The sequence below is a fragment of the Somniosus microcephalus genome, chromosome 34 (assembly GCF_052327205.1).
Source record: "Somniosus microcephalus isolate GS21.2 chromosome 34, FLI_Smic_1.0, whole genome shotgun sequence".
Taxonomy (NCBI): Eukaryota; Metazoa; Chordata; class Chondrichthyes; order Squaliformes; family Somniosidae; genus Somniosus; species Somniosus microcephalus.
The window spans coordinates 19397351-19425004 of NC_141020.1; the positions used below are offsets into that span (position 1 = coordinate 19397351).

Sequence of the window (27654 nt, forward strand, 5' to 3'; positions counted from 1 at the left end):
TCAGGTGTGCTGAGCCACAGCTTAGTAACATGGGTAGTCATACAGTGGGAACGGAACATGCCATTTCTCATTTTGACAACGCTGTATCTGCACAACCCCTTGAACCACTGCCGGCTCTGTGCCTCAAAAGTTTTCAAACTTGAATAGCTTCATCTTTGCCACATGATGGTGGTGCATCATTAACCTTACGACCAGCTAATCAATGACTGTAACCATAGCAACAGCAAAGTACTCAGATATTTAAACTGCAGTTATTTGCTTTATCACCAGATAAAGGGATCTGCCAGTACTTCCCAGAATAATTTATTGTATGAAGCATTTAAAAAATGTCAACATGATAAGATGCTGTATAAGTTCATGTTATAAGTATTTTTTTTCTCATAATCCTGAAAGTTTATATGGATTGATTTCCTGACTTTGACTCCAGGGATTTCCTGTATCTGAAATGGATCTCTGCCCCCTTCACGTTGTCCAGTATTTCTTGCACTTCCCCGAGGGGCGAGGCAGATTAGGTGTAGCCCCAACTCCCAATATACTTATCTGAATGAGGCAGGAGGGGCCATTTCTGGCCCACCCAACGCATTATCCTGTGGATTGCTTAGTCAGAGATACAGGGGTGGGGGGGAGGGAGGGGATCAAGGAAGATGACAGTGGGCTTTGTGCCAGTGGCCCCCTCAGTTTGGAGAGCCTGTGGCAGAACGGCTAGAAAGTAGGTTCCCACTTTTTTGGTCAAACAAGTAGATTTTCAGGCCTGGGAGCCTTATAAGAGACAGAAAAGATATTGGCCCTGAATTTGCAGTTGGAGGCGTACCTCAGGAGTATGCCTCCGACCTGCAAAAATTTCCATACTTACCGCCCGACTCCACAGCTATGGGGAGTTCCCTTCTCGGGCCTGCAGGCGCACGCCTGCGTAAAGGCCCGCGGATCCCAGGGCGCAGGCGGGTCGCAAGCGTCCCTGGGATCACATGGGCCAGGTCCTCCACTTCAAAAGGGGGTTTGCTATGATGCTTACGGGGGTTCCATTTACGTACGGAATCTCCGTAAGCAAATCAGCAATCCCCAAATAAATAAGAAGTCACACCACTTAAGTAAAAATAAATGTTCCCATGTTCAAATTAATTAACAGACCCTTTAATTAAGCCTTTAAAATAAAAATGTCATATTTTGAAAAATAAATTTTAACATTTTAAAAAAAATGGGCCAAAATTTACCGAAACTACAGGAAACTTTCGATTAAGCGGAGGTTACATCTCCGGAATGCTCTATCCACTGGCAAAATTCAGGAGTCGGTTCAGATAACTTTTTTTTAAACTTTTCGTTGCTTTTTTTCCCTCCATTCCTGGCTCTGCAAGCGTCTAGCTGAAGCTGTTGCTTAGCTACAGAGACGCTTGCAAGCTGCACTGACTGTTTTGAAGCTGTTGCTAAGCAACAGGGTTTGTTGCTAGATACGGAGCTCAGAAGCTCTGTATGTTTTAACATTAGCGCTGGTTTCTCCGGCAGTGTTGATCGACCGGCACCAGCTCGGTCCCGTCAGTGCCGGATACCAGAAAGTTTCCTGTAATTTTAAATGCATCTGTATGTTTTAATCATTTAAAATTTTTTATTTTAGCATTTATTTGAACCCTTATGCTGGTAAAAGGCATAAGCATTTCGTGAGCATTTGCTGGGTAGAAGTTGGGCAAATACTGTGCGCCAGCTAAAGTATTTTTGCAACGGATACGAACGATCTGTCAATGCAAAACTTATAATTTCAGGCCCATTATACTTTTTACTGGTTGAAGGTAACGTATTTCCTTACAATTCTCGTCTACGGTCTTTCTTGACCGTTGGTCCATCACGGGCAGGGTCCTCAGAAATCTTGATGGCATCTTCAATGGCCCCTAGTAAACCACTACCACCTTCACCCCGTAGGGCTGGCCCAAAGCACTCGGGACGACGAATCAACAAGCGCACAACAACATTGGCATTTTCTTCAACACTTTCACCTGCAATCACACAAAACACCCCACAGGCAGGAGGGTGAGAAGCGACAAACAAGAAAGCGTCAACTAAAGATACTGCGGACGCTGGAAATCTGAAATAAAAACGGAAAATGCTGGAAATGCTCAGCGGGTCAGGCAGCATCTGTGGAAAGAGAAACAGAGTTAACGTTTCAGGTCGATGACCTTTCATCAGAACTGGAAAAAGTTCGAGATGTAACAGGTTTTAAGCAAGTGCAGGGGCAGGGAAAGGGGGGAGGGGAGGAAAGAACAAAAGGGAAGGTCTGTGATAGGGTGGAAGGCGGGAGAGATTGAATGGCAAAAGAGATGATGATGGTGTTTCTTTACATGTCCCATTACCATCTCCTTTTGCCTTGCACCATCATCATCAGTTCTGACGAAAAGGTCATTGACCTGAAACGTTAACTCTGTTTCTCTCTCCACAGATGCTGCCTGGCATGCTGAGCATGTCCAGCATTTTCTGTTTTTATTGAGGTGTCAACGTACTTGCCACACTCAGGAATGCAAAACCTTTGAATACAAAGTTGTAAGTAAGTGCATTAAGAACATCTAGTGGCTGCAGTCCACTACGGCATCGATTTCCTTTTCAGTCATGAAATATTTTTCATTATTTGTAGTCACATATTTTCCAGCAACTTTTCTGTATTTGATGATGCTTCTGTAATACTTTAATTAATTTACTTAAAAAAAAAAAATCTGTTTTGTATGAAGAGATCTAATTGTGCAGTTGGCAGTAAATGAGTGAAAATTCTTGAGCGTTAACTGGGTTGGACAAATTTCACAAGGCCTGGGCTTGATTTTTGAGATCACATCTAAGGAATATATTTTTTTTTTATTTAAAAGGTATATCTCAGGGAAATAAGTGTCCAAAGGAGGAAAGAGAGAATCTGTCATATAGGTTTAGCTGCAGTGGAAATGACAATGTTAAAATTTGCTCATGCTTTTAGTAGTTCTCCTGATTGCTCAGCAGTGAGCATCTAAGACATACAGGCCAGGTAGGCCCTAGGTTCAGTCCCTCGTCTGTGCGGAGTTAATTGTTGTCAGCCAGGATAGCGGTAGGGGTGCTGCAACTGAGCCAAGCACCTCTAGGTTAGAGTTCCCACATCTGATTGTCGCGTAATGACTCCTGCTGAGTGTGTGCATGTGAACAGGATGAAGCTCAGATATTAGGCCCTCCATGTTGCTGCATCTTGCCACTAAGCACGGTCCAATCTCATGCATTACGATTGTCCACTAAGGTGAGATATTGGAAAGCAACTGTCCGTGGAACGGGTAGAAAAAGCAGGAAAAAGTTTTTGATACGAACGTGATCAATATTTGTAAACAGCTTGGAGTGGTTATACGGTCCCCGTCATAAGTGAGAAATGGTTCATAACCTGTTGGTGGTCACATATTGTAAAGCCTGGTTTCTTCATGTATTATGAAATATTTTAATTCCTTTACTAATTGTGAAGTCAGTGGTAACTGAATGGAATTTCTTGTGGTGGAAAATATCACCTGGTTTCTGGATCTGGCTTATGGAGGTCATACCAACAGGAACCAAGAGTGAAAATGCTCATGAACTTTTTGGAGTAAATTAAAATCCTGCAGTTCCTGTTTTCTACTTCACTGAAAGTCTCTGATGGCAGAAACCTGCCACTATCCACAAGTACATTTTCCACCTCAGTAGGTAATAGAAGGGTAGAAATTACTGTCAAGGATGTTACCATATGAACAAATTCCTTTCTCTACTACTTTAACAAAAGCATTAACCCGCTCATTTTAAATGGGTTAATACTTCCATTAAAATAGATTTTTTTTTTCCGTTCCAAGATGTGGGCGTCGCTGGCAAGGCCAGCATTTATTGCCCATCCCTAATTGCCCTGGAGAAGGTGGTGGTGAGCCACCTTCTCGAACCGCTGCAGTCCGTGTGGTGAAGGTACTCCCATAGTGCTGGGTGTGCCGTTGTCGTGTCCAAAGCCGGTGCCGAGGTGCCGGGTGGTCCGTCTGGTTTTATTCTTATTATTGTTTCTTGTAGCGGTTTGTTACAACTGAGTGGCTTGCGAGGCAATTTCCAGAGGGCAGTTAAGAGTCAACCACATTGCTGTGGGTCTGGAGTTACATATAGGCCAGACCGGGTAAGGATGGCAGATTTCCTTCCACAACATCAACAACAACAACTTGTATTTATATAGCACCTTTAACGTAATAAAACATCCCAAGGCGTTTCACAGCAGTAAACGACATTAGTGAACCAGATGGGTTTTTACAACAATCCGGTAGTTTCATGGTCACTATTACTGATGCTAGCTTTTTATTCCAGATTTATTTAATTAACTGAATTTAAATTCTCCAAGCTGCCGTGGTGGGATTTGAACTCACGTCTCCGGTTCATTAGTCCAGGCCACTGGATTACTAGTCCAGTAACATAACCGCTATGCTATCGTTCCCGAGCAACTTGCTATGAGCAGTTAATGCGCTCATCTGATAACATTCCTGCTCGAGGTGTTTTGCAGATGATGTTCAAAATAAGGGCATAATCACTATCCAGATTTCCAGGAATTCGCGGTATTGGGAAACAGGAATGGCCAATGAGCAACGGGTATGGTGGAAATGGCATTTTTTGTAGCACGCAATATTTCAGGAAGTCAGAATCATATTCATTACACAGCAGGTAAGAGCTCACTATTCCCACATATATAATGTTGCATATATTGTGTATGTCTGTTTGTCAATTCCTGTCCATCTATACTGTAAGATATGTAAGCTGTATGACTACTGTGCTAAGGGAAGGAATATTTGAGAGCAGGGCAATCTGAAGCATCAATGAGTTGTTTAGATCGGATCTGTTATATAATCAGCAACAGTTATGCATATTTTCCACTGTACAGGGCATGTGACTACTGCTGTATGTTGATGGCTCCCACATGATATCTATATTATCCGTACTAGTGCCAAATATTTAGTGTGGAATATTTAGTGTACAATATGAATCCCGACTCCACAAAGATAGTATAAAATACAATTATTCATCCTTTACTGATGGTTGCTAAACTGATCTATTCACCATTAACAAATACAGCAAACCGCAGAAAGTTGAGGTAACGCTCTCCTCCAACAGGGTTCCACCCAATGTCTGGATATCCTTTTGCCAGAAGCATAGGGCAGCTCTGTAGTCCACACCCTGCCAGGTATGTCACCACCTAAAATTGGAAATAAATGGTAAAGTTCAACAGAGAATAATCTTTAAAATGACTATGTTAAAGCTGCAGGCTGCCATTCAAAGCATTCGTGAATTAAATATGCACAGAATGCAATTTAAAGAATGCAAAGGTCAGAATAAACTGTCAACCCATCCATCACATTCCAGATCACCTTTTAGGACCCATTCCCCTATTTTGCACGTTACTTTTACCCAAACCCACGTTCATCCACTTTGCTGAATGAAGGACTGATCTATTTCCTTTAGGTGTACCTTTCTTTAGCTATGGTAGATTCCATTCTTTGTCTGCACAGGAAACTTTCGATTAACCGGCCCCTAAATAACCGGAAATGTCGGTTAACCGGCAAAATTCAGGAGTCGGTTCAGGTAACTTTTATTACTTGCACAGCAACAAATGGAGGAAGGCAAGGGTGTGGCTGCAGCTGTTGCTAAGCTACAGAGACGCTTGCAACTTGTGGACGTTGTTCTGAAGCTGTTGCTAAGCAACAGGGTTTGTTGCTTTATATGGAGCTCTCAGCTCCGTATCTTTTACTATAGCGTTCGGTTATCCGGAATTTTTGATGAACCGGCACCACGTCGGTCCCGTCCGTGCCGGATACCAGAAAGTTTCCTGCACTTCAACTCTTACAAAGATCGGTCCCTGCCTGATCCTCAGTTCCTTTTCTAATTCAATGCAACTTAGCGTTTTATTGCCTGCGTATATATGAAGGATAACTTTACAGCTTTACCCTCCTGATGTGTTTATGCCAGCCAGGAGAATATATTGGAAATTCAATGCACAATTCAAGAATTCTTCTGATCATTCCGATCATTGCCGAGTCAGAAAATTAAGCTTACAAATTCCTCACTGTATGAACTGTCTCTCTCTAGCTGCCTCATTTCACAGTGAACCCGAATCCTTGATCCATTTTGCTTAATGCCATGTGGCTGGCCAGACATTTCAAAAAGGAACTTAGTTGTTTCTTGAAGAAAAGCAATAAATTAATAAAATGGGCAGCAAGTGGCAGGCACAGGGATATTTTCTAATCTTCGGAGTCAGCATGTTCCCTTTGGCCCTGGAAACATCATGCCAATGTCAAGATGGCATTGATGTTGTAACATTTTGGGGAAGGGTCATAGTAGTCTTTGATATTTTCTCAGTGGAGGGCGATACCACCTTGTTCCTATTTCTACAATATGTCGAGGACGCTGCAATATAAAGAAGCAGCTTTTTCTACCCCTTCAAAGCAAAATGGAATAAAATATTTAATGTAATAGATCATTCTCCAAACCCACGTGGAACACAACAGTGCACTCTTTCATTTCTTTCTGCAACTTAAGTGCTGCCCCGGTTTAATAACTAACTGTTGCAAATACATGGAAACATTACAGCTTTATTACCTTTTCCAGATCCGGTTCCTGCAGAGCCAAGGCAAGTTCATTGTTGTCAATGCACGAAGCAGCTGCAACATCTAGTGGAGTGGAACCTCGCATACCTGAGGGAAGTCAACAATGTACTGTAACACAATGAGCAACCTCGTCAATGGAAGAGAAATTCCTCCTGACACAAGTAGCAACATCAACCTTTTAAGGATTGCAGTAGCATTTTTGAATTGAAATGAAAACAGAATAATGCAATAGATCCATCTTTAGCATTCACAGACTACAGCAACAAACTAAATCTTACAGTTCTGCAGCTTTTTATGATTGTCACAATCATCTTCACAACTACACAGGAATAGGACACATCATTAAATGTTCATGTTTGCTTTTTTCCAACTTTGGGAATGCTGTGTTTACATTTAAAGTGAACGGGTTTAGCAGTGAAGGAAGTGATGTCACAGGTTCCCAGTTGGCAGAATATGAACACTGCATAATGCTTCTTCAGTAAGTCACAGAAATCACAGAAACCCCACAATGCAGATAGAGGCCATTTCGGCCCATCGAGCCTGCACCGACACATATCCCACCCTATCCCCGTAACCCCACGTATTTAATCCCCCTAACACTAAGGGTCAATTCATCATTGCCAATCAACCTAACCCGCACATCTTTGGACTGTGGGAGGAAACCGGAGCACCCAGAGGAAACCCACGCAAACACAGGGAGAATGTGCAAACTCCACACAGACAGTCGCCCGAGGCCGGATTCGAACCCGAGTCCCTGGCGCTGTGAGGCAACAGTGCTAACCACTATGCCACCGTGCTGGCAAGTATGGAAGATTATTGTAATTTGTTTTAGTGCACTATAAGAGTTAGCAGATACAGTCATTGTTGTATGCAAAGAATGTTGAAAGACAATTTCTTTTTTTTAAGTATTTAAAATATAAGAACATGGACAAGTTGCTATAAACAGAAACTGTTGCAAAAATAAGGTTTATTTTGATTTATGGAACATTCAAATATTTGGCGTAATTTCCAATCCTCAAATAACCTTGTGTAATTGCTTATGGTTGAGACATTGTTTAATAAATCATTTATAATAAATCTGCTACAAAATGATCAGTTGCTGAAAATATTTTACAGCAGATCTGCAACCCAGCCGCAAATGCAATATCTCCACGGTACAGCAACTTAAAAACTTTGGTGTATTAGGTATTGTTTTTGACAATGTAAGATCAGCGTGTACCACAAGTTTGCAATAACGGCAAGAATTTTTAAAGCTGTATTAGTACTGAAATCAGTAGCTAGAGTATTGATCTGCAGCCAGCAGTGGGTGATTTATACTGCCTGTCTGCAAGTATTATCCTCCCAGCCAGTAGAGAAATCTGCCGAAATAACAAGAGAAAATGCTGGAAAAACTCAGCAGGCCAGGCAACATCCATGGAGAGAAAATAGAGTCAACGTTTCGGGTCAAAGCCCTTCGTCAGGACTGAAAAAGCACAGGAAGTGAAACAGATTAAAAGGCCAGGCTGGGGGCTGGGAGAGAAAAGAGAAGTGAAGAGACATTAAGAGGTATTCAAAACCAGACGAGATGGTGATAGGACTAGTGGAGACAAAAGACGACTCTAGATTAGGCGTGAAATGCGCTGGCAGAATGGGAGACAGCTGCGATCCCAGCTGACAATCTTTAACTGTACTGAGAACACGGGCAGAAGCAGCCACTTCTCAAAAATCTGTTTGCGGTTTATAAAGTGCCCACAAGGCCCAATGGTTCCCCTGAACACTTTCTAAACCTAAAATAACAACAGAAAATGCTGGAAAAACTCAGCAGGCCAGGCAACATCCGTGGAGAGGGAAACAGTCAACGTTTCAGGTCGAAACCCTTCGTCAGGACTGAGAGAAAACACCAGGAAATGAAACAGATTAAAAGGCCAGGTTGGGGGCTGGGAGAGAACAAGAGAGAAGTGAAGAGACATTAAGAGGTATTCAAAACCAGACGAGATGGCGATAGGACTAGTGGAGAGACAAAGGACAGCTCTAGATGTTTATTAAATGGATGCAGTGTGAAATGCACTGGCAGAATGAGAGACAGCTGCCATGTGGGAGAGAAAAAAGGGGGAAGGGCACAAAACAAAGGTGTGGATAAAAAATATATAAAAATGTAATAGGGGCCGAGGTTTTAAACCTAGACTTTCTAAACCTAGCGTGACACTGCATTGGAGCTATGCGCCATACAGTGCCAAGCCCAAACTGCATGGAATGGCCTCCTCGAGGTGATCTCATTCTCAAAGATTCCTTCGAAAAAGCAGCCAGATCGGGACGAGCTCCCGAGTCATACTGTCATTTTTGCATTGGTGGAAAGCTAAATTTTCTTTACAGCAATTCAGAAGCACACATATAACTGGACACCTTAACTACTAAAATTAACAGCAGTTGTTGTTAACATTATTTACTGAGGATTTTAATTCTTTTGCTGTGTCTCTCGATTCTACCATGCCACATTGTATGTTATAATAAAGCACCTTCTGTAATATTTTCATTAGGGATCCCCAGTAGCCAGAAGCACCCAGAAGTAATAGGATACGTCATAATTAGGATCAAAAACGAGTCAGTTATATCTGCACTACAGATAGGCACCACATGTTTTAAAATTAAATTAACACTTCAGATGCGGAAGTCCATGAGGATAGCATTTTCTGAAGCTAAATTACAGTATTTTTCTGTTGATAATGACTGAAATGGAGGACAATGTAGCTAGTCACATGGAATGAATTTCTTTCAGGCTTTCAGCTCTTAATTACATTAATTAACACTTCCGACAGATGGTTAATTCAAAGGTTTCAACTGAAAGCTCTTAGAATTAAAGAGCAACCTGCAATACATGGAGCGAACCAATTAAAAGCTTTTAAGTAAAGTAGCATCATCAGTTAGACCATTACTGATACAATGTTACCCTGGCAACAGCCACTTTACTGCAAGAGCTAACAGGCACCAGCTCAAAAAGCTTTAAGTATTTAAATACAGCGCAGAATGCCAAAATCCTGCACCCTTGACAGACGGTAGCATTCTAGAAGCTTTCATCCAAAAGCTTTCACGTGAAAGAACTTGTGTTAGTCATCCATCACTAACCCTTTTATCTAAAACCTTTTGAATGATTTCTAAAAGGGTTTTTAGAAATGCTTGCCAGAACCTAAAAGCTTTTCAATTAGTCATCAGTCATGAACTCTCAGAGATAAGATGTTTAAACCTTCTTCTCACGATATGTTGATGTAGTTCCAAAATGGCAGCCTGTAACAGTGGCAGCAGCAGTTCAGCTGCTCAAATAGGCAAACCAAAAAGATCAAGTAACTGGACCGAGGTTGAAACAAGCGCTCTGATACGTATATGGAATGAATATTTATCAGACCTTCGGACAGCCAAGAGAAATGCTAAAGTATATGAAAAAATAGCTGAAGAATTTTTTGAAGCTACTGGGATAAGTCGTGATAAGGATCAAATAAGAACCAAAGTTACTAATTTGACCTTTCAGTACAGGTAAGCACTATGTAGGTATTGTAAAATATGATTAAACCTCAAATACTGTTTTCTCTGAGGATAATATTTTCTATATTAATACTGTACTGTTTACTAATTCTATGAATAATCAATATCTCTGCAAGATGCTAAAAGCTCTATGTCAGAGCATCTACAAAACTTTGCAATTTTATTGTAGATTTTAATGTAGGAGCCCAGAAAACATTGATCCACAGACTATGGCTTAATTCAAGGACGCCCAAAGCAAACTTAAAATGTATAGCCTTTTAACACTTTCTCGGTGGTCAATTTACCTTCAGTATTCACTGGGTTAAGTTTCTATATTTGTGTTCTGTAAATGCATTCACCAAATTATTTGTTTAACTGGTGGTCTGTTGGATCAAGCAGCTGATCATTTGGCTACCGAATGGGAAATGTCCTTTGAGTTCCAATACTTCATATTCTAAGTCGCCTACCTTACTGGGGGAAGTAGGTCTGAAGGGAAAAATAACTTGGTACCAATAACCCTAGTGCTATTAAGTTCATGTTCCTTAAGACCATTCTATATATCAGATATGGAATGCTGAGGCTACTAAATAAGCATGTCACAGAATCATAGATGGTTACAACACAGGAGGCCATTCGGCCCGTCGAGCCCATGCCAGCTCTCTGCAAGAGCACTTCAGCTAGTCCCACTCCCCCGCCCTTTCCCCGTAGCCCCACAAATTTGTTTCCTTCAGGTACTTATCGAATTCCCTTTTGAAAGTCACACTTGAATCTGCCTCCACCACCCTTTCAGGCAGTGCATTCCAGATCCTAACCACTTGCTGTGTAAGTTTTTCCTCATGTCGCCTTTGGTTCTTCTGCCAATCACCTTAAATCTGTGTCCTCTGGCTCTCGACCCTTCCGCCAATGGGAACAGTTTCTCTATCTGTCTAGACCCATCACGATTTTGAACACCTATCATAGCTCCTCTCAACCTTCTCTGCTCTAAGGAGAACAACCCCAGCTTTTCCAGTCTATCCAGGTAACTGAAGTCCCTCATTCCTGGAACCATTCTTGTAAATCTTTTCTGCACCCTCGCTAAGGCCTTCACATCCTTCCTAAAGTGCGGTGCCCAGAATTGGACACAATGCTCCAGTTGTGGCCGAACCAGTGTTTTATAAAGGTTCGTCATAACTTCCTTGCTTTTGTATTCTGTGCCTTTCTTTATGAAGTCCAGGATCCCGTATGCTTTCTTACCTGCTTTCTCCCTGCCCTGCCACCTCAAACAATTTGTGCACATGTACCCCATGTCTCTCTCTTCCTGCACCCCCTTTAGGATTGTACCCTTTAGTTTATATTGCCTCTCCTTGTTCTTCCTACCAAAATGTATCACTTTGCACTTTTGTGCGTTAAATTTCATCTGCCACGTGTCCGCCCATTTCACCAGCCTGTCTGTCGTCTTGAAGTCTATCACTATCCTCTTCACTGTTCACTATACTTCCAAGTTTTGTGTCCTCTGCAAATTTTGAAATTGTGCCCTGTACACCCAAGTCCAAGTCATTAATATATATCAGGAAAAGCAGTGGTCCTAGTACCGACCCCTGGGGAACACCACTGTATACCTTCCTCCAGTCCAAAAAACAACTGCTCACCACTACACTCTGTTTCCTGTCACTTAGCCAATTTCATATCCATGCTGCCACTGTCCCTTTTATTCCATGGGCTTCAACTTTGCTGGCAAGCCTATTATGTGGCACTTTATCTAATTCCTTTTGGAAGTCCATGTACACCACATCAACCGCATTGCCTTCATCAAACCTCCCTATTACCTCATCAAAAAACTCGATCAATTTATTTAAACACGATTTGCCTTTGACAAATCCGTGCTGGCTTATCTTAATTAATAATCCACACTTGTCTAAGTGACTTAATTTTATCCCGGATTATCTTTTCTAAAAGCTTTCCCCCTATCGAGATTTAACTGAATGGTCTGTAGTTGCTGGGTTTATCCTTAAACCCTTTGAACAAAGGCGTAACATTTGCAATTCTCCAGTCCTCTGGCACCACCACCATATCTAAGGAGGAGTGGAAGATTATGGCCAGTACCGCCCAATTTCCACCCTACCTCAGTCAGCATACTAGGATGCATCCCATCCGGTCCTGATGACTTATTTACTTTAAGTACAGCTAGCCTTTCTAGTTACTCTTCCCCATCAATATTTATCCCATCCAGTATCTCAACTACCTCCTCTTTTACTAAGGCCACGATTTTCCCTACCTTGGCGGGTGACCCCGGTAGCAGGTCTTGGCCCCACTGCTGGCTCCATCCCAGCCTCAGATATGACTTTCCCCTGATTGGGCTTGTTAAGCCCCGCCCAGCACGTTTCCCGGCCAATTGAAGGAAGCGGGTCTGGTGACATCCTTTGGCGCGTCATCAGCCAGTTTCCTTAAAGGGACCATGCGCAAATTTACTTTGACATTTGTGCTGTCAGTGTTCCACAGCATTGAGGTGCTGCAAACACTGACAAGCACTGCACAGAGGAGCACGGCTGCACCCAGGCTCTCTCCATATGCTTATGGAGGGAGTCTCCGCACGCAGGGAGGTTCTCTTCCCTTCCAATGGGTGGAAGAGACCTCCCCACGAAACCAATGCAGCCTGGTGGCACATTGCACAGGAGGACACAAGCAGGGATGTAGTCAGGAGGACCAGGCTGCAGTGGCGCAAACCTTTCAATGATCTCGGTAGATCATGAAATGTTACTGCAAAGCCACACTCAACCTCATCCTGCTGTGCCACTCATCACATCCCCATCGCTCTGCCTTCTCTACCCTACTCCTGCACATCCTTACTCACACCAACTTACCTTGCACCGCCACCCATCCCCCTCTATCTATATGATCACTTCCCCCTCTCACTACCCCCACACTCATCCTAGTCCAATCATGCCAACTAACAAAACACAAGGGTAGGCACTTGTGTGTTTAGCCAATGTTCATGTGAAGTTTCTGTTAATATGCTGTCAAACATTGAAATCTTTATTTTTAACACTTTGCATTCTTGGACAGGTTTATGTGCACCTTTGGAAGTGGCTCAGTGAGTTGCTGTGAATAGTGAGACATAACGGTCCCCCCGCAATGGTGATGAGTGTGAAAGGAATGGCTTGGACATTGTAGGGATGCTTTATGTTGTTGGTGTGGGTTGGTGCCAACCTGGCGCATCATGTGGCAACCAGGGTGTGCAGCGTCAAGTGAAGTAAATGTGGCCACGGTGTGGCCATCCCTGGCAGCAATGTGGTCGGGTGCTGATGCCCTCTGTCCTGTGCAGCATCAGGTAATTGTGGAGAAGGTTGGTGTGGTTGTTGGTGCTGCTGGTGTGCCTGGTGATGGGGCTGATCGCGGGCAGATTCCGAGGACCAAGATGAGAGAGTATTAAGTGCACCCATGCTGATGGAATAGATGGCAAGTGAAATAGAGATGACAGAAGCGATCGGTCAATGGTGGGAGAGGTAATGAGGTCAGACTGCATAGAGACTTGTGTAAAGACTTGCAGCATCCTGAATCTGTAGTGGAAATGCAGTTTAGAGATGCTAGTGCTTAAAGGAAGATATCTAATCAGCTGGGAGCTTTGAGTTGACATTTGAAGCTGTCAACTTATCAGTTGATTCAATGGCCACTGACCTCCCGCCTCAGCTTCACTGATGAGGTCTACGCACAGCGGGAAACCCGTGGGAGACCTGTGAAAGTTAAAAAGCTGGGAAAAAAGCATTTAGTGGCTGTAAACAAGCCATTAATGATTTGATTTGGGTCCCCCACTGCTGCCTGTCGGGTCTGCTCAGCGTTAGCGTAGAAGATAGGAGCAGGAGTAGGCCATTCGGCCCCTCTAGCCTGCTCTGCCATTTAATGAGATCATGGCTGATCATCCAAATTCAGTACCCTGCCCCAGCATTGGCAGACCCGACATCGGGAAATGCAGGCATGCGCGTTTTGACAGCGGGTTCCCGACCCGTTGTCAATCACTTTAAATGTCACAGCTGACCCGCCACCAATCGGGTCCACTAAGTGCTGGCAAAATCGCAGCCGATTACTTTGGCAGCATCTTCTTCCTTGGTAAAGACAGATGCAAAGTACTCATTTAGTACCTGAGCCATGCCCTCTGCCTCCATGCATAGGTCTCCTTTTTGGTCCCTAATGGGCCCCACCCCTCCTCTTACTATCCATTTATTATTTATATGCCTATAGAAAACCTTTGGATTCCCTTTTATGTTGGTTGCCAGTCGATTCTCATACTCTCTCTTTGCCCCTCTTATTTCCTTTCCACAACCCCTCTAAACTTTCTATATTCAGCCTCGTTCTCACCCTAACATCTGTCATACGTCCCCTTTTTCTGCTTCATCTTACTCTCTGTCTCTTTCGTCATCCAGAGAGCTCTGGCTTTGGTTGCCCTACCTTTCCTCCTCATGGGGATGTTCCTCGACTGTACCCGAACCATCTCCTCTTTAAAGGCAGCCCATTGTTCAATTACAGTTTTGCCTGCCGATCTTTGATTCCAATTTACCCGGGCCAGATCCGTTCTCAACCCGCTGAAATTGGCCCTCCTCCAATTAAGTATTTTTACTCTAGATTGCTCTTTGTCCTTTTCCATAGCTAATCTAAACCTTATGATACTGTGATCACTGTTACCTAAATGTTCCCCTACTGACGCTTGCTCTACTTGACCCACCTCATTCCCCAGAACCAGATCTAGCAATGCCTCCTTCCTCGTTGGACCGGAAATGTACTGATCAAGAAAGTTCTCCTGAACACACTTCAGAAATTATTACCCCTCTTTGCCCTTAACACTATTACTATCCCAGTCTATATTAGGATAGTTGAAGTCCCCCATTATCAAGTGGAGGATGGTAAATGTTCTAGTCTTGTTCAAAAAACTGGAAAGGAATAATCTGGGTCATTGCAGACTCAGCCTCATGGGAAATTGCTATGAGAAAACATTATTGAAGGCGTAGAAAGTTATGGGAAATTGGGGACAGACCAACACAGATTTATATAGAGCAGGTCATGTTTGACACAAATTATCACATTTTTCAAGAAATTACCTAGCGTATAGACAAAGGGAATGCAATAGATGTGGTATATTTGGCCTCAAAAAATTATTTGATAAAGTGATGTGAAGACACAATATTAAAAGTCAAGTGGAGGCATGGATGCAGGATGGCTGAAGGATAGAAGAACAGCAGCAAATAGATGTTTCTTGAATTGTTAAGACATAGCTAGCTAGTGGTGTGGCGCAGATATCGGTGTTGGGGCTTCTCTGTTTTCCTTATGCATAAATGATTTAGAGATGTGCATAGAGGGGATAATACCAAAATCTTCAAATTGCAGCAAATTAGGAGTGTGCAACCCTGCTAGGAAGAATGCAAGAGACTACAGAAGGATATAGGCAGGTTAAGGGCACATATGTGGCAAATGCAGTTCAATGTAGAAGTAGTAGTTTGGAACTCTCTTCCGCAAACGACAGTTGATGCTGGGCCAACTGTTAATTTTAAATGCGAGGTTGATGGATTTCTGTTCACCAAAAGGGGATATGGGGCAAAGGCGGGTAAAAGGAGTTAGGTCACAGATCAGCCATGATTTCATTGAATGGCGGAACAGGCTCAAGGGCTCCTCCTGTTCCTATGTTCCTAATGTAGGGGTCAGCCTTGGCTCAGTGGGCAGCACTCTTGCTTCTGAGTCAGAAGATTGAGAGTCAAGTCCCACTCCAGAGACTTGAGCATATAATCTAGGCTGACACTCTCGTGAAGTTTTAAGGGAGAGCTGCACTGTCAGCAGCAGAAAAATATAGAAGTATAGATACACAGATCTTTAAAGCAACACTGCAAGTGGGAGAATATTAAAAAGAGCAAATGGGATTCTGGATTTATATCATTATATAAATTGATGATTAATCTTTGCAACACATTGGTTAGGCCATAGTTAGAATGCTGTGTACAGTTTTGGCCACCGTATTACAGAAAGGATATTGGAGCCATGGAAAAATACAATGTAGATTCACTAGAATTACATCATAGATAAGAGGATAGAATTAGGATGAAAGTTGGGAAAAAATGGAACTGTATTCACTAGTGAGGAAGTTTAGGGTGATCCAACAGAAGTGTTCAAAGTTATGAAAGCGGTTCAGAGGATAAATAGTTAAGTTATTTTGTCAATGAATCAAAAACAAGAGGGCTTAAATTTAGGATTATACTAAAAGCAGGTTAATAGATTTTTTTTCCACACAATGTTATTGGAATATGGAATACATTAAGTGGCCATACCAGCTGAGCCAGTCACAGCATTTAAGAAGGAATTAAGCAGCATTTGAAGAAGAATATTAATGAGTACAAAGCAGATGGGATTAGAATAGATAGCTCTGATATGCAGCTTGAACCGACACTAGATACAATGAGCTGAGTGGCCTCCTTCTACGCGGAAAGTTCAATGATTCTGTAAAGTCCCAAGGCCATAGCGAGGGGTTAATTCTTAGAGGTAATTTTGCATTGGAGATCTCCATATAGCAGACAAAAAGGCCTTATTGACTATTGTTTGAATTATTCATACAATGGAGATAGAGGTGCATACCTCCTCCATATATTTGGCAAAAAGGCCTTATTAGCTGTAGTCTGAATATAGTAATTTCAATTGTACTTTGGAGGATTCAGATAGCTTACCTCCTATGGTTCTCTTACTAGGTAAGGAGACAGAACAGCATTGAATCCTGGTAACAACTGCAAATTTCAGGAAGTCTGTACAGTAACCCTTCACTACTGCTAGAAGCCACTGTAAATGCTCTCTAGTATGTATTTTGTTCAGCGTAGGAAAGCTTTCACAAAAAACAGGATCATCCACATAAGTGAATCCGAGGAAATGTTAACAATGACATGTTATACTGAAATTCTACATAGCGCAATGATCGACTTGGACTCAATGTTGGAATTCTATTTTGGATAGAGTGTGAATTTATCTAAGCTTGACTACATCATTAAAACTGAAAATATTTCTCTTTTTTGGCAGGCCAAATCATTACAGCAGATGGTCACACCAGTGGTTTCTAACCATGTGCTTATTAGATCATGTACTTTTTGACGTTGCTTATCAAAGTATCATGCAAAAAAACGAATCATTTACCAGTCATTTATTAGAGAATTTCAATACTTTAACATGCATGTCAACTGTAAAATGGCAATGCCTGTCTACAGCGGTAAGGTTACAACACTACATTATCACAGTTTAATACAATTTAAAAGGTCATTGCGTAATTCCTTCTGTAATCGGTTTCTCTTTCTTTAAGGGCGAGATGTTGGCTCTACTCTTCTGGCTTAACCGTATAAATCAATAACATTTCTACCTTCCAATTAGTGATGCATTATCATATTATAATTAATTAACTGAAACTACAGTACTAAACTTGCTTGCTTCCTCCTAGAGTTGGAATGAAAAACATTTCAAACTAATACCTTGTCTTTCAATTAGAAAACTCAAAGCGACATGTGGAAATGTAGCTTCATCTTCATACTGGCCATATTACGAGGCTATCCACAGGATGCTCGCTCAATTCCCTGGACAGGATGAAACCAGTATATCTGAAAGTGTCCCACAGATACCTTCAGCTTCCAAATCAGAAGCTCCCTCACCCCCACCGGAACCAACAACACTTCCAAATGTATCTGATGAGGTCTTGCTATCAGAGGGAAGTTCTTATGAGTCTGATCTCATGGAAAATTCATCTAGTTTTCATTCTTCACAACTCCGGTGAGTCCAATATCAGTACCATTTACATTTTAATTATGGACCGAGTCCAAATTGTAGTGACTTATAACTCTCAAATCATTTACATATGGACCATGGAGATAGCTAGCCACTTGCCAATTCCGTGTTGCTAAAATGAGCTTTGCTTGGCAAAATTTATTTTCACTTGGCTAACCTGGTAATAAAATGATGCATCATGTGTTCAGCAGAATAGATAGTAATCTTCAAATTTAGCTAATCTACATCTGATGTAATTTCTCCATACTTTCTCGATCCATGTTTCTCTCCTCAGCAGGAGAGTTTTGCAAAGCAGGCTGACAGGAGTGACTTATGAATGGGAAATATCAGTCATGACTGGGGTTCAAACTTGTTTCCGAAGTGGGAATTCTCTGAACTAATACCATTATACCAGGTTTCCTTGATTCTCAGGGGGAAAAGTTCAGTTGGTTTGCGCCTCCCGTTAGCACCTTAAGAGGGCGCTAATGGGGCGCAAAGCAACTAGCGCCCGGGCGCGGCGATGTTTGCGCCGCTCACGAAATTAACTAGACATTTTGCGGCGGCGCTAAACACTACCACCACGATCTCCTGCGCCCGCAGATCGTGACATCAGTCGAGTGTGCAACGCCCCGGACATTGAGTGGCGCCCTCTGCCTTACCGCCTCCCGCTAGCAACGACATGTTGAGGGGAGCGTTTTGCAGTCAGGAAGGGACTGGGGGAGCGCTATTTAAAGGCGACCGCTGCCTGCCTTTTTTTGTTGGTGACATTTTTGCACCATGCATTCTGAGAGACTGACTTCTGGAGAGATTCAACGTTGTGTGAAGGAGTTTTGGGTACTGAGCAGCACTTTGCAGGTTCATTTTGATTTGCCCTTCCTTGTATCGATTTAGAAGAGACTGTGGGGGCTGCACTCTGAGCTCTTTCCCTGGGCCTCTCCATTGTTCTTTCCAGCAGATTTGATGTACAGATCTCTCCAGGCAGAGATTCAAGGCTGCAATGAGCAGGATGTGGATGGAGAGCAAGATTGACCCTCCCCTTTAAGAACTGGCCGGCACCATTGTGTCTGTATATTCCATTGCTGACTGACATCACATGAGCTTCGCCAGCGCTCTGAGGTAGCGCCTCGCTCCTCGGCCTTTGGGCCTTAAGACAGTTGTGAAGCGCCTGATTTAGTGCTCCAATCACCTCCAGGGGCGATAAAAGCCAAGTTTGCAATCAGAGGCAATAATTAGCGCCAGGCGCTAAACTTTGCGCATGGCCGATAATCGCACCCCAAACAGGGCGATACTGAATTTTTCCCCTCCCCCCACAATGTTTAAGAGACTAGTGGACAACATCCTCCCAAAGAACATGCACATTTTCCAGATCCATCCCCATGCAGTCATATTGTAATACAAGTATACTCCATTAGCTGAAATTTTATGTTTACATCTGTTTAACAGTCCTCTTGAAGTTCTAAGGCTGTCTCTAATATTTTTCTTGCAATTCACCTTTGTTTGATATTTGGCCAATAACGTTAGGTAAAGTTTTACTGAACTGCAAAAATTATAGGGGGAACAATTCAGTTGGTTTGCGCCTCCCATTAGCGTCTGGCAGGGGCGCTGATGCAGTAGCGCTGGGGCAAGGAGAATCCAGCGACGTATGGCAAATCCGGCCCCCCCCCCCGTAGCACTGCGACTAACTGTTACCGCCGGGGACTTCAACGCCAGGCAGACCGTGATGTCAGTGAGCATACAATGCTCACTGGGCACCTGATCTGCAAAATTCATTTTCACCCCCTGCCTTAGCGCCTCGCCCCGACAGCGACAGGGAGAGCAGGCATCAAGTAGGCGGATGCTGGCTCCAGGGGCGGTATTTAAAGGCATCCTCAGTAATGAGTCGCAGCTGACAGGTTAGTGGTGTGTTACTGCTTCCTTGTCAGTTTGGCATTGTGAAACCGATTCATTCAGTATTTTATTGGTTGTTTAGTATCAAGAGTGTTGTGGCTACTAACAATTAGTTACATTTATTCTCACAACATATCAAAGTGCTACATTTGGTAATGTTAATGGGGCTGTACTGGCAGTCGATGTCACCCTCCAGGATCCACGGCAGAGGCAGCGAGAACAGCTGGAACATGTGGCCAGAGGGCCAAGGACCATGAGGGCTCTCAACAGGAGGCCTTACCCTCCGAGGGTATTCCGAGAGCACTTCTCCTACCTCCAATTAAGCAAGGAGGTGGTCACAGAAATCTGCAACCTTCTGCAAACAGACCTCGAGCCTTACATCAGGGCGACCGCGGCTCTCTGTGGCAATCAAGGTCACCAACGCCTTCAACTTCTTCACCAGAGGATCCTTCCAGTCTGCAACAGGAGATATAGCTAACAGCTCGCAGTTTGCCATCTGTCACTACATCCGAGAAGTCACAGAGGCTCTCTACAGTAGGAGAAGGGATTACATTTCCTTCCCCATCACTAGAGGGAAGCAGAATGAACGTGCATGTGGCTTTGCCACGAAAGCAGGCTTCCCCGTGGTGCAGGGCGCCACTGACTGCACCCATGTGGCTTTGCGGGCACCACATAACAATCCTGAGATCTTCCGTAACCGCAAAGGCTCCCACTCACTTAATGTGCAGTTGGTGTGCGGCCACAGACAGCGAATTCTCCGTGTGAATGCCCGCTATCCTGGCAGCAGCCACAATGCCTTCATCCTGCGCCAGCACTCTTCCAGCCACCACGTCAAGCTCGCGGCTGGCTGCTCGGAGACATGGGCTATCCGCTCTCCACCTGGCTCATGACTCCCCTCCGCAACCTCAACACTCCTGCCCAGCACTCAATGAGGACTAAGCCGCCACTAGGAACATCATCGAGCAGATCATCAGAGTGCTCAAGCAATGGTTCCGCTGCCTTGAGCGCTCGGGAGGAGTCCTCCAGTACTCGGCTGAGCGGGTGTCCCATTTCGTGGTGGTCTGCTGCATGCTCCACAACTTGGCCAGCATGGGAGAAATGTATACATGCAGCATGATTAGCTAGAAAGTGTGAAACACTTGTGGAGTGAGGGGGAAGTGGGATGAGAGAAGGAGTAGGGATGAACATACTGTTGTCCCCAAGGAGGTCAACGTCGCCAGTGGCCACGGCGCCCACCACCTGGCGCCCAATAATGTGCAGCGCTCGAGTCTCCAGCTCAGACAGTGGTTGGGTGTCGGCTTGTCCCCCACCTGTGCGCTCCTGCTCCCTCCTGTTGTGAGCCACCTTGGCCTGCAAGAGAAAAGAAAGTGTGTGAAGCAATGTGTCTGGGTGATGTGCCTGCCATAGTTGAATAGCTGTGATTGTGTGCAAGGTGTGAGATGTGGGTGTGAATGTTGGTAGGTAGATTGTTGGTGGGCGAGTGCTGGGGATGTGCTTCGGGCAGTGTGTCCAGACGGTGGTTCAGATGGTGGTATGTAGATCTGTTGAAACTTTGACTCACCCTGACCATCCGAGTGAGGTCGTTAAATTTCTTCCTGCACTGTGTGTGGGGGCCCTGGGGACCACAGTGCTGCCCGAGACGTGCTGGGCTACCTCCCTCCACATGCTGCGGAAGACTTGTGGTGAGGGCCTCCTGCCACTTGATGGGGAGAGCACCGCCCTCTGTCTTTCCATTGCGAACACCAAAGCCTCCAATGCATGGTCGCAGAATCTGCAGGCTCTTTCTCCCTGGGGCCTGGATCTGCCATCATTACGGCTGCTTGAGTCGTCTGGCTCCTTCTTGACCTGCTGCTGCTGGCCGAGACGGCTGCACAGCCAGCAATGAGGAGAATGAGGTTCTCATCAATGAACCTCCCCTTTAAGAACTGGAAAGAGCCAGTGGCAATGATGAGTTGTGATTAGACTACACCTGATATTGGTCAGCACTTCAAGTTTAACGCCACCGAGCTAGGCCATTAGCGCTTGATTTAGTGCTCCAAACCTTTCTTTGTGCACTGAGACTTAATTTTGCATGCTGTCTGAAGCATTAGCGCCTGGCGTTAATTCTCAAACTTTTCAAAAGTTACCGCCCATTCCGGAGCTATAATGAATTTCTCCCCCATAAAACTTAACAGTATTATTCACTGCACTATAGAAAAATCAAAACAAAGCTGAACCTATATGTGAATTTATATCTTGGTTGTAGCTTGTTTAAACCTGGAACATAAAAATAGGAGTGAGAAGAGGCCATTTTGTCCATCCAGCCAGACATTCAAGTTTATAGTCCAGACGCTAGACTCGAGACTCTCCTATTTCAGGACTAAGTCACTTCCCCCCCTGATTGCTGTTTTACTTGGAATTTCTCCAAATCCTTCATGAATGTTCAACCAAGTCAGTGTTCACTTAACTCTTCCCCCATATGTTCATAAGAGGAAACCAGTTACTTTTTAAATTTAATTGTCTTAGCAGTTTTTTTTGACAGCTTATCTTACCCTCATTGTTTTCCCTGGTTTTACAAAAAAGGACTCTTCTGTATACAATGTTAATTCCCATCGTGACTTCAGTCTTGTCTTCGCCTTCAATCTATTCATAGCTTTATACTGATAAGAGGGTTCAATTAAAAACATTTATAAACTGCACTTCAATTGAGGCATGGAATTTAAACTTTAGATGAGGAGTTAGAGAAATGCTTGCATTAGTGGCACTTTGAAGTGATCTAAAATTGGATCTTAGCCATTTCCCATTTAAATCAGTGAAGCAGCAGCCTCACATAGCTCAAGACTTCTTTCTATTTTTTATAACTGAATATGTAATTTTTTTATATTACAACTTTGTGAGGCATACGTATTAAAGAAGAAATCTTAAAGCTAATTCCTCCCGTTGTTGGCCAGAATCATCACTCTAGCAGGACCAGACTTCCGCCTGTCCTTCTGTCACGGTCGGAACCCCAACCTAGGGAGGTGGCTTGGGGTTCATCCCAAATGCATGAACGGTTTCTGGTGGGATTCCTGGGCGCACGCTATTGCTCGGCCTCAAATTCCTGTGATGCTGTCGCAGGAGCGCAAAGAGGCGGCCAGGCAGTTAAACGGGCCAAGAGTGTCAAAGATCTGGAGATTGGTTTCCTGGTAGGGTTTAGCAGGGACCAAAGCCTACACAAGGTAAGTGGGGAGGGAGGAGCGGAGGGGGCTGCAAGGTCCTCTTCCTCTATGTGGTGGGGGGTGCGGGAGGGGACCTCAGTCGTTGCTGCTGCCGCTTCCCAAGGCAAACTGCCACCTTCCCTATGACAGCTCGGAGAAGCAGCAGTAACTGCTGAATATCTGGCAGCCACCCTGCCACCATTTGCATGTGGCGGACAGGAACTGCGTGCCCCACGGCGGTGACAGGAGGAAGTCAATCCTGCTCAGCTCAGTGAGGCAATGGTGAGCCTCACCGCCCACATTCTCCTCTGTTCCCTGCCGAGATCCTGCCCGGTTTCAGGTGGGAGTGTGTGGGGAAGATTGCTGGCCATTGCCACAGAAATTCGCACCATCAGAAAAGCATAAATACCCAAGAACGGAGTTGTGGCTGCCAAACTCACTTCCTAAAGAACTTTTTGCAGCCAGCAAAGAAAAGGACTTCATTCCAGTTGGAGCTGGTTTTGAATCCAGGTCCCACAGGTGAAGCAACACTTTCCAGCCCATTGCACCATCTAGTGCTCCAGTTGATTGCTTCATTCCACAAATGGCGGGTGATTTTCAACCGCTGCCTGCCCGTTTCCCGCCTGGAGAACAGGCGACTAATAGTTCAAAATTGGTGGGGTATCTATGTCGAATTTCTCCCTTTGCTTTTCTGCTGTAGTGATTTCAATTGTGCAGCAGTTTAACATATCACTAACAGTCCCACTTTTACATCACACTCTCTACGGAGATAATATTGGCCCAGAAATTCGGGTCTCCACGGGTGAGTACGCACGGGGCACTCACCCGTAGGCCCAATGGAAGTGCCGGTTTCGTGCATGCACTGCGCATGCGCGGGAAACCGGCACTTCTGTTCCCCTGAAAGAAGGGGTTAAGAGGTGGAACGCGTGCGCAGGAGAGGCTGCGTGTGCGCATCGAACTTACGTTTTTTTTTGCAGGTTTTCCCGGGAGGGCAAGTCTCCAGAAGTTAGACATGTAAAAAGCAGTCGCAAGGCCTGCTTTTTACAAGGTAAGTGGTGAATTAATTAAAATTAAAACATTTTTTCCACAGGTTTATTATTTTTAAATACTTTAAAGAAAGGTAAGTTTATTTTTAGCCCCGTTCGAAAATAAAATTATTTTTTCAAAAATTTAAATTACTGTATTGTTTAAAATAGTTATTTCATGTAATTTATAGTTTATTTAAAAAATGTGATTTAAAAAAAAAAAAATTATTTGAAGATTTGGTGATGTTTTGGGGCTTATAGTATTTATAGGTTTGACAGGTCTTCCTGTTAAACTTATGAATGAAGCATTCCCTGCTCCGATTGGCTCCCCATGATCCCAGGGGATGCATCGAACTAACTGCGTCCCTGGGATACGCAAGCACTGCGCGCCGGCAGTTGGAGGAGGCCCAGGATCGGAATCCCACGGGGGCCCACAGCTCAACGGCCGGCGCGCTAGGCAAGTGCAGGTCTGGGGCTCGCACCCGCGGGAAGCCCCCGACCCGATTTTTCTGGGCCCATAAGTTGTGATGACATCAGCTTTCAATACATGAGAAAATAATCGTTGAACCTTTAATTTAGTGCATGCATTATAGATAAGCAGTCTGTCTCCTTTTTATCACTGCAGATATGAACCACAAACCATTAAAAAGAGGAAAGCATCAAATGCTGACTTACATAAGAAGCGTATAAGACTAATGGAGTCAATGCTGGAAGAACAAAAGAAAATAAGTGCAGCCGTGGAAGAAACAAACAGAGAGGTGCAGAGGATCCTTGACCAACAAACTCTCTTATTAAATCAAAGCTTGCAGCTGCAGAAGCACATGTTACATTTGTTAGAAAAAGTAGTTTGCCAGCATAGTGCAAAAAAGCCAAATGTTTTTTAATTGTAAATGCAGTCTGACCCTATTTAAATATCTAACTTTGAAAGAAAAGGTGGCAAAACTAGTGTGTGCATATATGGTCAATTGCACACCATGTAGACAAGATTTTAAAATGTAGCGGCCTTTATTTTCCAGCAATCAGCACAGATGCAGCACCAGGAAAATAATCTTCACCAGGTGGCAGCAGCAAAAGTACTAGGTCATCTCGCAATCTTCCCCCATCCCAAGGACAGTGGGAGAACTGCAGCAGCTCGCTGCGAGAGGCAGCTGAATTCTCACCAGTCAGGGTTAAAACGCAAGCTGCCTGCTTAGTCTGCCCTTCCTGACACTAATAAAACAATAGATCTAATTAAAAGTTGGGTTAATTTTCATTTTTGAGGAAGTTACAATCACAAAATTGAGAATTGTGAGATGGGAATCCAGCATTATTTGGTGGTGGCAAAGTCAGTCACTCTGAATTACATTAATACGCAACAATACACAGAAATAATAATTGGCCACCAAAGCAGTCTGCTGAAGAATTAATAGCACTGTGACAAAGATGGGGATTTTGGTTTTTATTTGATGTCAGATAGTTGGGGTAAATCTAATTTAAAAATGGCTTCAGCCAGCTGTGTTTCGGGAAAGGTCCCGTTGTGCTGTGGCAAAATTGATATGTGGTGACCCATACACATGCAATCAGACCCAGTCATCATAGTCAACATTACAATGGCTTTTCTCTGTTGAACTCATTGACCCAGATTTTGCGGTGGGTAATGATGGCGAAACTGTCAGCGTTCGCCGTCATTACTCCTCTGAAACCGACAGCAACTTCAGGAATTAGTGCATGCGCAGATAAACACGGATATCCTGAAGTCATTCACTGCTCCGCCACAGGTTGTGCTGTGGAACTCTCCAGAGCCAGCAATCAATTGAAATCACGTAGAAGGACACAAACTTCCCCAATTACACTGGAATATCGCTGTTAACCCCCTCCACCCCCCCCCTAAAAAAGTTATGCCCTGTTGAAAGAGGTGCAACTGGGTTTTTGACAATGTACTGACTGAACAACAATTCTGGCACTGAAAAACTAATTTTATATTTGTGGAATGTCAAATTTTTCCATTATGATTAAAAAATTACATAGTTTTAAAAAAAAAATTAAGTTTATGATATTTCAGCTTCTACCTTAATCCTATGGGTATGTCCCAATCTTTATTTCACTCTGTAAAATTTATAAAAAGTAAATTAGAATCTCTGCATTTTACTTCCTGGTTTGCTGTCTGTGATAATTCTTCAGTGTGATTGGCTGCTTAGTCAGCTGGATGCTGGAGATTCGCTTGATTTGGCGCCAGATTCGAACAAAGGTCAGCAGAGCAGAAACTGATGCCACAGATATCGCTAGATCTTTGTGGGCAGCTTTCTTAGAGGTCAGCAGCAAGTGCCGTCGCTTCGCCGCTGACCGCAAATTTTGGGCCAATGCCTTTGTTCAATTAAACCAAAAAAAGTTGCTTGTTGGCTGGAATAGTTTATTTTAAATGTTATCTTGTGTGTACTGAAGGCAGTGGAATAATCTCCTTTGGGCCATTTAAGGGAAACATATGGAGGAAGCAGCAATACTCAGGCATCAACACCTCAGCTCACAAGGCGTAAAATCTGTTAAACTCTCAAGTCTGTTTGTTTACTTTCAGGAACCGATTGTAATACTAAAGACATCCCATGCTATAAGTCACAGCTCTGTTTCTCAACTTTAGTTCTGTCAGGAGATTTGAACTGAAATTTCTATTGTCCACATACGTCACACCTTAAAAAGGTGTACCAAGAGACAAACTTCACTTTCAGCAAGAAGTCCAGTTGCTCATCCGACTTTAAGAAACATTCTAAAATAGGTATATTAACCCCTTGTGGATTGATTATATATTTAATGTTTTATTAAAGTATTGTGCTCTTTCAGTATCTTGCTACGTCTTACTGGTTCGATGTACTATTCAGCTTGTAAATAAATCTGATCAAGTCATTTTAGTCTATACACACTGGCCTGATTGTGTGTTATTTGCTGCCTTTTGGAAGGGAGAGGAGAGCATGATGATCGATTTCCTTTTTAGTTATTGATCCATCACAATTAGAGGCTAATAACAACAGAAAATGCTGGAAAAACTCAGCAGGCCCGGCAACATCCGTGGAGAGAGAAACAGAGTCAACGTTTCAGGTCAAAACCCTTTGTCAAGACTGAAAAAACACAGGAAATGAAACAAATTAAAAGGCCAGTTTGGAGGCTGGGAGAGAACAAAAGAAGTGAAGAGACATTAAGAGGTATTCAAAACCAGACGAGATGGTGATCGGACTAGTGGAGACAAAAGACGGCTCTAGATTAGGTGTGAAATGCGCTGGCAGAATGGGAGACAGCTGCCATGTGGGAGAGAGAAAAAAAGGGGGGCCAAAACAAAGGGGTGGATAAAAAATATAAGTAAAAATGTAATGGGGGCCGAGGTTATGATCTGAAATTGTTGAACTCGATGTTGAGTCCGGAAGGCTGTAAAGTGCCTAATCGGAAGATGAGGTGCTGTTCCTCGAGCTTACGCTGAGCTTCCGTGGAACAATGCAATCGTACAATTAGAGGCTAGTTGTTAAAGATGGCATGCTAATCCCATGCCCGTATAAAGGAGCAAGTTTCTGTTTGTAGGAGATAGTCTGCTTATGGAAATTGCCTTTTAGCTGTGAACAGAACACCAAAAAATGTTGGAGAAAGCTTGAACTATGACAAGCACATTATTATTTACACAGCCCTGGGGAACAAAGGAAGGATTTACTGTCAGTGGTGCAAAACTAATTGTGCTAGTTTCCAAAATGGACCAATTTAATTAGA

General features: G+C 43.6%; 2 protein-coding genes across 12 annotated transcripts in view; one reads left to right on the forward strand and one right to left on the reverse strand.

Annotated features, from left to right (window-relative positions):
- The window catches only part of LOC147096861 (ryanodine receptor 1-like), a 461451-nt gene that overhangs the window by 231792 nt on the left and 202005 nt on the right, over window positions 1-27654 (reverse strand). For all 11 annotated transcript variants that reach the window (XM_085973559.1, XM_085973551.1, XM_085973560.1 and 8 more), the window contains 3 exons: window positions 6583-6677; window positions 5047-5182; window positions 1799-1985 (listed from right to left, as the gene is read on the reverse strand). In XM_085973559.1, the coding sequence (XP_085829685.1) occupies window positions 1799-1985; window positions 5047-5182; window positions 6583-6677 (418 nt within the window). The remainder of the gene's footprint in view (window positions 1-1798; window positions 1986-5046; window positions 5183-6582; window positions 6678-27654) is intronic.
- Window positions 9623-26852, forward strand: msantd1 (Myb/SANT-like DNA-binding domain containing 1). The gene is made up of 3 exons (XM_085973562.1): window positions 9623-10097; window positions 17568-17846; window positions 24554-26852. The coding sequence occupies exons 1-3, from the start codon at window positions 9844-9846 to the stop codon at window positions 24810-24812; spliced, it is 792 nt and encodes a 263-aa protein (XP_085829688.1). The 5' UTR covers window positions 9623-9843; the 3' UTR covers window positions 24813-26852.

Bases quoted from the DNA above. Each gene is read 5' to 3' on its own strand.
- msantd1 (XM_085973562.1), top strand. From the start codon at position 9,844: ATGGCAGCCTGTAACAGTGGCAGCAGCAGTTCAGCTGCTCAAATAGGC. The intron at 10,098-17,567 runs GTAAGCACTATG...TCTTTCAATTAG, and splicing joins AATTTGACCTTTCAGTACAG to AAAACTCAAAGCGACATGTG. The intron at 17,847-24,553 runs GTGAGTCCAATA...TTATCACTGCAG, and splicing joins TTTCATTCTTCACAACTCCG to ATATGAACCACAAACCATTA.